At 36.3% G+C, this 14,086-nt stretch overlaps 1 protein-coding gene across 6 annotated transcripts in view; it reads right to left on the reverse strand.

Annotated features, from left to right (window-relative positions):
- LOC115215681 (titin) overlaps positions 1-14,086 on the reverse strand; it is a 247,123-nt gene that overhangs the window by 46,674 nt on the left and 186,363 nt on the right. For all 6 annotated transcript variants that reach the window (XM_029784952.2, XM_036505800.1, XM_029784953.2 and 3 more), the window contains 2 exons: positions 9,141-9,695; positions 2,199-2,360 (listed from right to left, as the gene is read on the reverse strand). In XM_029784952.2, the coding sequence (XP_029640812.1) occupies positions 2,199-2,360; positions 9,141-9,695 (717 nt within the window). The remainder of the gene's footprint in view (positions 1-2,198; positions 2,361-9,140; positions 9,696-14,086) is intronic.

The following is a 14,086-nucleotide window of genomic DNA, read 5'->3' on the forward strand; positions in this document are numbered from 1 at the left end:
TACTTTATTGATTACATGATGGGTGAAAAGCTGAACCAACCTGATGTAAAAGGACCTGAACTCAGATGGGACTGAAAACCATAAGATTTCTGTTCAATGCACCGGTCTTGTTTTCTTTGGTCATCACATATTTGATAACCCCACACACACACACACATACACTCATATGGCAGCAAGCTGGCAGAAACATTAGTACACTGGGCGAAATGCTTAGCGGTATTTCGTCTGCCGTTACGTTGTGAGTTCAAATTCCGCCGAGGTCGACTTTGCCTTTCATCCTTTCGGGGTCGATAAATTAAGTACCAGTTATGCACTGGGGTCGATGTAATCGACTAAATACCTATATCTGTCCTTGTTTGTCCTCTCTGTGTTTGGCCCCTTGTGGGTAATAAAGAAATAGGTATTTGTTTGTGTTTCTGTGCAAAGCCACCAAATACTCTATACACACCAGTTTTAGAAGTTTACGGTGTGTGTCAGTTATAATAGTGTTTTTGATAACATGGGAAAAATAGTGAAAAGATAATGATGACAATTATGTGTCTATATAAGGTAGCAAACAGGTAAAGTCGTTAAACCATCGGATACAATCCTCATCATTGCTTCAAAGTCTATTTTTTCATGCTTCCATTAGTGAGATGAAACTTTATTGGGTCAGAGCAAACAGGACACCCTTCCAGATGCCAACCTAAACTTGTTTTCAAGCAAGGTTGTAATCCCCTGTTCTACTGAACAACAAACCTGGACATGGTTAAATAGAGAACTGGGGAAAAATGACACCAGTTGTAGGAATGGTAAGTCTTTAGTTCACAAAGATCAAAGTGTGTCACAAATATCAGACAGGCTTTCATGGTATATTGCAAGCAAAGCATATGACATTGTCAGTATGAACAGTGAGGCCTTTGTTTTCAATCAGTAAACACCTGTGAAGACAGGTGAGTACAAACTCACTCACAGAAATTCACAAATTCCCACACATTATACATATGTACATATTTATCATTATCATCGTCGTTTAATGTTTGCTTTCTATGCTGGCATGGGTTGGACAGTTTGACTGAGAACTGGCAGGCCAGGACGCTGCACCAGGCTCCAATCTGATATGACAAGTGCTTGACAGTTGGATGACCTTCCTAATGCCAACCACTCCAAGAGTGTAGTGGATGCTTTTTACATGCCACTGACACAGGAACCAGTCAGGCAGCACTGGCATCAGCCATGCTCGAATGGTGCTTTTTATGTGCCACCAGCATGGGTGCCAGTCAGGTGGCACTGGCATCAGCCACACTTGACTCTGTGTGTGTGTGTGTATGTGTGTGTGTGTGTGTGTGTGTGTGTGGTGTGTGTGTGTGTGGTGTGTGTGTTGTGTGTGTGGTGTGTGTGTGTGTGTTGTGTGTGTGTGATGGGCTTCTTTAGTTTCCATCTACCAGTTTCACACACACAAGGTATTGGTTAACCCACAGCTAAAATGGAGGACAGATTACTGGCCAACAGTAACCACAGAGTGGGATTGAACCTCAGACCAATTGGTTCCATAGCAATCATCTTAACCACACAACCATACCTGCACCAATTCCATCTGTCTGTACACTGAGTCCAAATAATATCAGGGTCAACTTCCAACCTTGATCCTTCCAAAGTTAGCAATAAAAAAGCTAGTTCAATACTTGGGTCAATTCTTCTCCTTCTCCCTCTACCTCTCTATCTTTATCTCTTTCTTTCTCTATCTCTCTCTCACACACACACAGGCTTTCTATTTCTCTAGTTCTCTTTCTCTGTGGATTTTACTTGTAACTCAAAGGTTTAACTTCGTCACATTGTATCACACTGATGTGACCTGAAAACTGCATTACAGATACATATGTCTGTGGAGTACTCAGCCAGTTGAACCATTTGACTGCTCATGGTCCAGACCAATGGAGAATCAATCACTAAATGGGTGTCTGTCTGTATGTCCGAATTCATACCGATACCACCCTATAAAACTGTTGTTTATGTCATGTCCCATTATCCCATATAACTTAACAGTTCGACAAATAGATATCAATAAAATAAGCACCAGACTCGAAATAGGTAATGGGGTTGATATGATCGACAAAATCCCTTGAAGGCAAGTGCCCCAGCAAGGCCACAGTCCACAGACAGAAACCAGTAAAAGGATGAAAGACAGTAAAAGAATAGAAATGCAAGGTTCTACTCACCTCATTTTCGCTATGCTCCACTCCTGCCATAGCCTTGGCCACTTCATCCTCCAGGGCAGACATACTGCTGTCTGATATACCTTCGTGAATATCTCCTACTTGAGCTTCTAACTGTTGTATTTTGTCTTCGAGTGAATACACACTGCAGGCTGCCATGTAGATCTGTGATAAAGCAACATCAACTGATGAATTACACTTGCCAGGTTTATGAAAAACTTTAGGAATGTATTCATTTTCCCTGCTTGATCTTTAAACAGGTTTTTCGTAAAAAAAAATTAAAAAAACAGATTTCAGGCTTAGAGTAAAAAATTCCAGAATTTTATAATTTGGGATTTTTTTTTTTTAGCTGTTTTAAAAAGTTAGTATAATTATTAAAAAAAAATTTTGTTTTTGTTTTTAAGCAACAAATTTTACCAAAAGTCCTTTTCATGAACTGGAAATATTTTTTTAACTTTAATATAAGCCCTAATACATATGGTTGTTTGTGTGTGTGTGTGTGTGTGTGTGTGTGTGATGGTGGTGGTGGAGGGTTTTCATAAAATACTAGATATCACTAAAATGAAAAATGAATCTATCTATATTACTTCTTTCCTAGATGTAATTAAACTTTCAGAGTCTGGCTAAGCAAAGACTATTGTTTCTATATGATTGGTTAAAAAAAAACTAATAATAATAATAATAATAATATAATAATAATAATAATAATGATAATGATAATGATAATAATAGAAAAGGAAAGAAAATAGATTATGAATGAATCATATAATCTCAGTTTTTAATTTCTTTTGTTATTTCAATGAATAACCAGCTTGGATGTTGAGATGCGGATAGAAATTTCACTGACAAGAAGATTGGATGAAGTCCTTTCTGTGTGTGTGGTAGCAACTTTGCACAAGATTGGCAGCAAGTTCAGTCAAGTAGGCATCAATATTCCAAAGAATAACAAATAACTTTCAAGTCAAATCCACATTAATCCTCCTTAATTTCCATTCAGGAAGTTTAAACACTGAGAGATTGATTTTCACAGTTAAATATCTAAGTGGGCCTACCCTTGTTTTGTTTTATGTTTTAATTATTTTTAATCCCTTTTATGAAACAAGACTCAATGAAATAATGTGTTTGTTGACCGCCTGTTCATAATGTCTTCATCATATTGAGGCAGAAAGTAGAGATTTGTTGGGGTTTTTTTTAAACAAAACTTTGCTTTTATCCTTTACTGTCAAGCTAAAGTTTAAGGAAGACCTCAATAGAATTTGCTAGGAATGTAGCATGACGAAATCCAAATATCCAGTTTTCAGAGGCATAACAACACTGTAAGAAACTCTAAAAGACATCCATCAAAATATATTACAGAACACTGTAGAAAGCTGCAGTTATTTGGCTAAAATAAGAAAAATAAAACTTAGATAAAACAAAATTTATCAACAGCCTATGTTTTTCCCTGCTTAAATTGAATAACATCAGCAAAATAGTTCTTTGCTTGCTAATGTGACATTTGACTATGTTGTGAAATGCTTTCCATATATACATCTCTCTCTCTGTCTGTCTGTCTCTCTCTCTCTCTCTCTCTGTCTGTCTGTCTCTCTGTCTGTCTCTCTCTCTCTCTCTCTCTGTATTTGTATATACAAGAATATCAAAATACTGATAATACTTTATGTTAGAGATAGGGATTCACTCAATTTAAACAACTCCAGAAATTCACTGGTGCCTAATTTATCACTGGACTCTAACTTACCAGCATGATGGGATGAAAGGCAACCTTCACCTCAGTTGTTATTTGAACTCAAACCCAAAACAGCTAAATATTGCAAAGTGTCTTATTCTCTACTTTGCTGCTAATTCTCTCATCTACTGAACTCGCTTTGATGATGATCATCATCATCATCATCATGATTATTATTATTATTATTATTTTTTTTTTTTCAACATATGCACAGTGCTATAAATATTTTGGTGGGAAGAGTATAAAAGCAAAGATCTTGTTTAAAAAGATTACAGCTGCTTTGTTAGCTTATTAGAGTGTTTTTAAATAACTTATATTATTTGATGTTGTTGCCAATACTGGTGATGCTACTGATGCTGTTTTTGTTGTTGTTGCTGACAGTAATCTTGATGCTAATGATGATGATGATGATGATGATGATGTATATGTAGTTCTATTTCAAGACAATTGTTTGTTTTGTTTGTTTAAATTCCATGAACACGACCATTCTCAATTCTCCAAGTGCAACAAGATGCATGAAACACGTGCATCAAAGCAGATGGATATAGCGTTCTTCCAGTGTTAATGTCTCAACTGCGAGAGAGAGAGAGAGAGAGAGAGAGAGAGAGAGAAGAGAGAGAGAGAAGGGGGGAACGGAGAGAGAAGAGGGGAAGGGTGAGTTACCAAATGTACTTTGCCAGACTATTCCTTCTGGTTGAGAGAGTAAGCCTGGCTAGAACAATGAAAAAAAAAAAGCAACAACAAACAAAAAAAATGGAGAGAAAGCAAGGGAAAGACAAACAAGTCATGTGACTTGGAAAAATAAGGAGAGAAAGAAGGGGTAGGCGAGGATAGGGTTTAAGTTTTAGTTTTATGTTTCAAATAGCTCTCCACCCCTAGCAATTAAATAACAAACACACACCACCAAGAAAAAAAAAGTAAATAATAACAATAATAATAATAACGATAATAATAATATAATAATAATATAATAATAATAATAATAATAATAATAATAATAATAATAATAATAAAAATGATAATAATAATAAAAATAATAAAAATAATAATAATAATAATAATAATAATAATAACACTAGCATAGATGAAAATGAAGTTAAAAGAAAACAAAATAGTGAAAGTAGGGTCAATTTTCTTCCTCAACCGGAAAAAGTCAGCAATTTTTTTTTCCCTTTTTTGCTTTGTTTTTTTTTGGTTTTTTGTTTTTGATCAGTAGCTGTAAGTTATTTTGACTGTTGCGTTTCACAGTGTTTAGAATGAGGTGTGGTTTGTTCACACAGTAGCAACTAGGTTAATTCTTGCTCAATCATCAAATAATCTGGGCCAACTGGCTCGTTTTTTTTTCGGGGTGGCAAAAAAATGGAAAAAAAAAAAAAAAAAAAAAAAAAACAATTACTTCAACCTAGACTGGGATGGAATCAGGGAGCAGCTAAACTTTGAGTTAAATATCCTTGCAACATTATACACCCTTTTCAATATCAAAATTATTTATACATACATACATATATACATATGTATATATAAATATATATATATCTCTTTTACTCTTTTACTTGTTTCAGTCATTTGACTGCGGCCATGCTGGAGCACCGCCTTTAGTCGAGCAACTCGACCCCGGGACTTATTCTTTTTGTAAGCCCAGTACTTATTCTATCGATCTCTTTTTGCCGAACCGCTAAGTGACGGGGACATAAACACACCAGCATCGGTTGTCAAGCAATGCTAGGGAGACAAACACAGACACACAAACACACACACATACATATATATATATACATATATACGACAGGCTTCTTTCAGTTTCCGTCTACCAAATTCACTCACAAGGCATTGGTCGGCCCGGGGCTATAGCAGAAGACACTTGCCCAAGATGCCACGCAGTGGGACTGAACCCAGAACCATGTGGTTTATTAGCAAGCTACTTACCACACAGCCACTCCTGCGCCTATATATATATATATATATATATATATATATATATATATATATATATATATATGAAATATATATATATATATATATATTATATATATATATATATATGATATATATATATATATATGCATTTATATATATATACTCTTTTACCTGTTTCAGTCATTTGACTGTGGCCATGCTGGAGCACCGCCTTTAGTTGAGCAAATCGACGCCAGGATTTATTCTTTGTAAGCTTAGTACTTATTCTATCGGTCTCTTTTGTCAAACTGCTATTTTATGGAGACGCAAACACACCAGCATGGGTTGTCACATGATGCAGTGGGGACAAACACAGACACACAAACTTATACACATACATACATACATATATATATATATATATATATATATATATACATATATATACATATATACGATAAGCTTCTTTCAGCTTCCGTCTACCAAATCTACTCACAAGGCTTTGGTTGGCCCGAGGCTATAGTAGAAGACACTTGCCCAAGGTGCCACACAGTGGGACTGAACCTAGAACCATGTAGTTCATAAGCAAGATACTTACCTCACAGCCACTCCTACGCCTATATATATATATATATATATATACATACATATATACACACACACACACATATATATATGGGGTGTGATGGGTAAATTGTCACCATTTTATATTTTTAATTTCACGCATGTGCATTGTTTTTGATTTTGTCAACTAGACAGTATAGTAGGGTCGGTTGGGCACTGTCTGTGAGAAAAACAGCACTATGATGCAATTCATTCTGCCAGAAATTTGGAAACAACGTACTGTACTGCTTGGCATTCACGTCGGAAGCTCCAATATGAACAGCTGATGAACACACAGAACAACCATTAGCTTGCCATGTCCCCAAAACAAGTACTAAGTGTGATAAAAATCAAACATCCAGTCAACATCATAGTGTTTGGAGTGATCACTAGTGATGATGACATTATACCTCCATTCATCTTCCCACACATCTGTGAATTCATCTTCCCACACATCTGTGAATTCAAAGGGCAGCACAAGCAATTGGTAGTTTGGAGACACACGCTTGGCACTAATGAAATATAAATAACAACACAAAATTGGCTCTTTATAAATCATTTGTCCTACAATCCCTGTTCTATTCTTCTGAAACATGAATGTGTTACGAAAGACATTTCAAATTGCTAGAACAATTCCACCAAAAATACCTTCACCACATTTCAAACATTGTACTCTAGACACAGATGTCTTTGCATCTGCAGGCATCGCATTATTCTGCCAAAATTGATACTTTTTCATCCACACTGTTTTGAACTAACCATGCATTATCTTTTAGCGATGAGATTTTGATGAGGTAGCTGTTAATTTTTAAAACGATATTGTAGGGTTGGTGCAAAAGACCAGATCTGACCAGTTTGGACATAAAACAGGCAGAATACTTTTGGCCGGATATGGCCAGTTTAAATGCTAAAGGGTTAAATCAATGATTCTGAAAAACCAAATGAGATGGTCAGGCCATATTGTTCAAATTGCAGATGAACACACACCCAAACAGTTGTTTTATGGCGAGTTTACAGAGAGGAAGCACAATTGGTGTTAACCTAAAAAGAGGTTTAAGGACGGCATAAGGACTATCATGAAGTCACTTGGAATGGATCCAAAGGCCCTTGCTTCTGACTGAGCTGGATGATGAACAAAGGTGTGGAGTGGAGTGAAAGTGTTTGAGGAGGCCAGGACAACACATGCAAGACTCAACAGAGATTTAAAGAAGAATATTGTGATCAAGAATAAGACTATAGAATAATAATAATAATAATAATAATAATAATAATAATATACACACATATGCATACTACCCATGTATTTTAATTTAACTTTAAAAAAATAAAAAAATGAACGAACTATTGAGTTTAGTTTAATGGCCTTCCAATGTATACTATGAGTTTCTTTGCCCTAGGAGTCGGGAAGACACTCGGCAAGAAATGGAAGCAAATTTGAAAGAAGAAGAAAAAAAAATTAATAATAATTTATTAATAATAATAATAATAATAATAATAATAATAATAATAATAATAATTGATAGAAAAATCTGCAAGCTATGACTAAAAATAAAAAAAGGTACTGAAACCTATTTGAAAATGATGCTAGGCTTACCATCTACAGGAAGTGCAAAAAAATTGTGTTAACTGGAACGACTCATGTACTGAGAAGAGCATTATCACTGTGAAAACAACATCCATTCACGAATTTATTTATTTATTAATTTTTTTAAATACATATTTTACCTGTGAATTTGCATGTGTAATCTTGGAATGCATACAATGAGCTTCTCTGCCCCAGGTGTACGGAAAACAATCGGCAAGAAATAGAAGATTTGAAGAAAGAAGGGGAAAAAAAACAATAATAATAATTGGTATTTGGGTGTTCAGTATCTTCCATGATACTTAACATCTACAGGGTGATTCAACAGGTTGTTGTCTGTTCTCACAGAATTAACCAGAGCTAGTAAGATCGAGGGCTTTGAGAATAATAATAATAATAATAAATAATAATAATAATAATAATAATAATAATATTAATAATAAATGCCCTGATGCAGTACCAAGTAGTAGCTCTCATAGCTTCTAATCTTAACTGATTGGAAGTGTTATCATGTACATTGTTTTGTCTTTCTATAAAAGATGGGCTACAGCAAATATTCTGCTCAATACAATAGATTTGCTTGTCAGTTGTTTGACCTTAACCAGTTGAGCATGTCCTTTAGTGGCTGACGATATGTGCATCTCTGATCACATGCAGAAGTAGTGGGGGAGCATCAAAGCCATGTGTTGAGAGGGATTCTTTGGGGTTTGAATAATTCACCTTTGGAAACATGGGTGTTTCGTTCAACATCCTTAAACAACCCTTATTCAGTGACCTTTTGAGCGGGATGGGTTACTCAACCAGAAGAAAGTTCTAACTGGGCCCCACCTGCAAGGTCATGTGCTGTTTATCTTGATATGAGATCACCATGTCGCGCACATATGGTTGTGATGCATGTGCCTAGTGTACCCTTATCATGATGGGTATACTGGGCTTTGTATATTTCACCCCAGTATCATTTTGATGGCAGGCACTGCTCTCTCACTCAATAATAATAATAATAATAATAATAAAAATAATAATAATAATAATAATAATATAATAATAATAATAATATTATTATTATTATTATTATTCAGCCCATGCCATTATAGAAAAGGGAACATAAAATGAATGAATTAATAATAAAGATTCTTACTTTGTCCTCTGTATCTTCAACTTCATGCTTTGTTTTCACAATGTCTCTGCTTCTAACCCCTGGTGTATTAGAGGATTTGTTAGGGTTCACTTTCTTTGGAGGGTTGACATAAAAGTCTTTCTTGAAGCGTTCAGCATCAACAGGTCTTAAACCAAAGTTATAACTAGTCACTTCTGAAGGTTTTGCTGAGCTAGAATCCTTTTGAGTACTGAACAAATCCCTAGAGCCCTCAACCGGAGATTCAGGAACCAATGTAGAGGGTTCTTTGTTTTCATGCTTCTGTTCAGTAACCACATCAGGTTCAGCTTCAACTTCGATATTCAGCTGATCTGTGGGCTCAAGTTTGTCTTTTGATTCTGTCACACTTGACAACTCATTTATTGGATAGCACACGGTTGGGTCATCCAGATCATCTGAATTCAAATGATCATTATAATCTGTCGTTGGAATTATATTGTTTTCAGTGTCCTTTTGTTGTTGAACAGCTAGCTCAGCCTTCTCCAAAATTTCAAGAGCAGTTGACGTTACCTTCCTCATCTTCTCTGCAGCCATTTTCTGAAAAAAGAATCAAGTGGATAAAAGAAATTTTAAAAACAAGGATATTCACAGAGAATTGGTAAGTTGATGGTGGTCTCTTGGCATAAATGTGGGTGAGAAATAAATATGAAACAATTAGATTATGTGAATGTGTGATGAGGATAAAATGAGATTAACCCTTTCGTTACCAACACGGCTGAAACCGGTCTGGCTCCTTAGTATAAATGTCTTGTTTTCATAAGATTTGAATCCAAATCTTCCACCAAATCTTAGTCACAATTTATGTTCCTAACACTAGCTCAATGATAATGATGTTATTTTACTAAATTCTTTGTTATATTTAAAATAATTGGAAGAAACACAGAGCATCTCGAAATAAATACAGTAACGAAAGGGTTAATGTTTCAAATGGCAATATTGCTGGAGGAAATTGCAGCATCATTGTAATATCATTGTATATTACTTCAATGCCATTGCATATCATCTTTATTATATATCATTTCAATATGATATTGCATACCATATTAATACATAAACTTCAGTTGTGAATGTATATTAGGCACGTGCCATCAATAATTACTCAGGATAAGCAGTTGGTAACCTTTATGTAATAAAACACACAATAATAAGCAAAAACACAGGCGCGCGAGTGAGTTGTAGGCAGATTTACATCTGCCTTTATAGCACATAAAGAAAACCTTGTTGTAGGAATGTACATGGCATGTGTACTACAGTGTTATTGGGCCAACAGATTTTGGGATCTAATGATATGCCATAAGCTAAACATTTTATGGACGGGAAACCTCAGATAATCCCATAAACCAGCCTTCCCCACTTATAATATATACTGCCCTATATCTTATCATGTGCTTCTTTCAGATTTATGTTTCTTACAGACAATCCATATATATATATATATATATATATATCATCATCATCATTGTTTAACGTCTGTTTTCTGTGCTAGCATGAGTTGGATGGTTCAACCGGGGTCTGGGAAGCCAGGAGGCTGCACCAGGCTCCAGTCTGATCTGGCAGTGTTTCTACAGCTAGATGCTCTTCCTAATGCCAACCACTCTGTGAGTGTAGTGGGTGCTTTTACGTGCTACCTGCACAGGTGCCAGGAGGGTCTGGCATTGGCCACGATCGGTTGGTGCTTTTAACGTGCCACCGGCACAGAAGCCAGCCAAGGAGGCGCTGGCAACGGCCACATTCGGATGGTGCTTTTTATGTGCCACCAGCACAGAAGCCAGTCGAGGTGGCGCAGGCATCGGCCATGTTTGGATGGTGCTTTTTATGTGCCATCGGCACAGAAGCCAGTCGAGGCGGTGCTGGCAACGGCCACGTTCGGATGGTGCTTTTTATGTGCCACCGACACAGGTATCACAACTACTATTTCCATTGATATTTGTTTCGATGTTCATGTACATGCACTTGACTCAACAGGTCTCCTCAAGCACAGCGAGATGTTCCGGGGTTCAAGGTACTATATATATATATATATATATATATATCATCATCATCATCATTTAACATCTGTTTTCCACGCTGGCATGGGTTAGTCAGTTTGACAGGGGCTGACCAGCTGAAGACCTACTCAGGCACTAACTGTCTGTCCTGGCATCGTTTTTAGGGCTGGATGCCTTTCCTAGTGACAGCATTGAGTGCTTTCACGCAGCACCATCACAACTGCATTTATGTAGCACCGGTATGGGTCCTTTTTATGTGGCACTGGTACCCACAAGCCCACAAGGTTAGAAATTCTCAACTGGAAAAGGGACATGGGAACAGTTTGTATCTAAGGACAACTATGCTTTTACTGAGCATGATGTGTCTTGTATATATCTATGCATGTGTGTCTTTGTGTGTGTGTTTGTCCCCCCATCACCACTTGATATAACTTTGTGTTTTAGCCTAAGAGACCAACAGAATAAGTACTAGGCTTAAGAAATCACTCCTAGGGTCAATTTGTTCAACTAAAATCCTTCAAGGTGGTGCTCCAGCATGGCCACAGTCAAATAACTGAAACAAGAATAAAAGATTAAAGAATAATGTTGTCCCAGATGCCCTTACGTCTGAAAATAAAATGGGTTGCACATGGTTAGAACAGCTCGAGATGATGTCTCCTGGGGCTAAATTACAGCAACATTCGTCCTAAACCAGAACTGCCATGTTATGTTGGCAAAAATCTTTACTCCAAAGTACTGTTGCTGAATATCTCTCATTGTGAGATCTAAAAATAGTAATTTTCTAATTTATAAATCAGTAACTAGTTGTCACTTTGAAGACAATATATTTTGAACAGGAATTTGGCAGCGCCACCTCCAGTTGAACAATTATTCTGTGCTGACGAAGAGAAATAACCCAGAAATCGTGAGACACAGATATTGTTTTGAGCTGAGCTGGGGCTGCTAGATTCCCTTGTTCGAAAATATAAGGACACAGATCATGTCATATAGCCAGTTGGAGATGATGTCTCCTGGGGCTAAATTACAGCAACATTCATCCTAAACCAGGACTGCCATGTTATGTTGGCAAAAATCTTTACTCCAAAGTACTGTTGCTGAATATCTCTCATTGTGAGATTTAAAAATAGTAATTTTCTAATTTATAGATCAGTGACAAGTTGTCGCTTTGAAGACAATATATTTTGAACAGGAATTTGGCAGCGCCACCTCCAGTTGAACAATTATTCTGTGATGATGAGGGAAATAACCCAGAAATCGCGATACACAGATATTGTTTTGAACTGAGTTGGGGTGCTAGATTCCCTTGTTCGAAAATATAAGGACACAGATCGTGTCATATAGCCAGTTGGAGACGATGTCTCCTGGGGCTAAATTGCAGCAACATTCGTCCTAAACTAGGACTGCCAGGTTATGTTGGCAAACAATCTTTACTCCATGGTTAGAACACTTTTAATTAAAAGTTTGCCTGATCGGAACTGAACTGGAGCTAAACAACAATAGGGTATCTGAGTGGAAACAGAATAAACTGTGGTGGTAAACCAGAAAAAGTGAATGATGAGGACAGGGATAACTGGGTGATTTGATTATTGGTATTTGAAACAGCCATGCTTGATGAACATGGATCAAAACTCGGAGCAGATGATGAATCGATGTTGATTTTATATATCATGTGACCAAACAGACTATCAGATGTTGTTACACATTGCTGGTCACAATGCGCTTTGCATTATTTTAGCCTTTAAATGAAGCCACCCTGCTGGCTAGACCAGCAGGAAAACATTGATGAACGGGGAGGCTGGGGCAGTATGAAATGAAATGTTTTGCTCAAGAACACAATGCACAATCCAGTCAGGGGATTGAACCCACAAACTAGTGATCATGAATGCAACAGCCTAACCACTAGGCTGTGCACCTTCACACACACACACATGCACACACACACACCACACACACATAAATATATCTTTATTTATATATATATATATATATATATATATAATATATATATATATATATAATGTTATTATTTTGGTGAACTAAGTCTCTTGCTACTCTGAGTTTTACCTGGGGGTGCACAGGATCTTCAGGCAATTATAACTGAAAATTGAAGGGATTTGAACATCTACTTATCGTTTTCTTGTCATAGGGTGTGGTGATGGAGAGAAAATTTGATAAAGGGGGAAAAAGAAGGAAGATAAAGAGGGAAAAAGAGAAGTAAAGAAGAAGAAAGAAAAAGAAGAAAAAAGGAACAGAAGGGAAAAGTTTATGAGGAGTACGTTGGGAAAATTCGAAAAGGTGTCTTCAATATACAGAATATGTAGTTAAGTGTAAGTACTATAATTAAGACGGTAAACTGAAAATGAACTTTTAATCAATTGATAATTCTACCATCAATGAGAAAAACATAAAAGCTAATGAAAATTTCTATCAAGTGGAGAAAGGGAGATAACTTTGAAAATTTTTGATTGACCAGGAGCTAAACAACAGCAACAAACACGCAAAATCCTCAAAACTGTACATATAGCTGAGTGTCACAGGTCCCTACACATTATTAACGCACACCAGCACACATTAAAGAACATCAATGCAAATACAAGCATGATCCTCTTTAAATTACATTTTCCAGTCAACTAATGAGGGAGCTTCTACATTTGGGCAACAAGGGTGACAACTCGAAATATGGTTCAGTCTTATTAGACTAGACCTCTTTAGTAAAATATAGTCTACTCACAGTTACCAAGACCTTGGAGCAACTGATATAATTAAAACTCATTTTTGACTCACTACAATAAACATGGTAACCTTCAATTAATTATACATACTTTATGCAGAAAAAGCTATTGGAAAATTTCCCAATGTCATTGTTTTAATTTTCCTCGTTAAGAAATTATTTTCATATAATATACTTTATAAAATTAGTCACACAGAAACCTTGGCAAT

Source organism: Octopus sinensis, linkage group LG9 (genome assembly GCF_006345805.1).
Source record: "Octopus sinensis linkage group LG9, ASM634580v1, whole genome shotgun sequence".
Taxonomy (NCBI): Eukaryota; Metazoa; Mollusca; class Cephalopoda; order Octopoda; family Octopodidae; genus Octopus; species Octopus sinensis.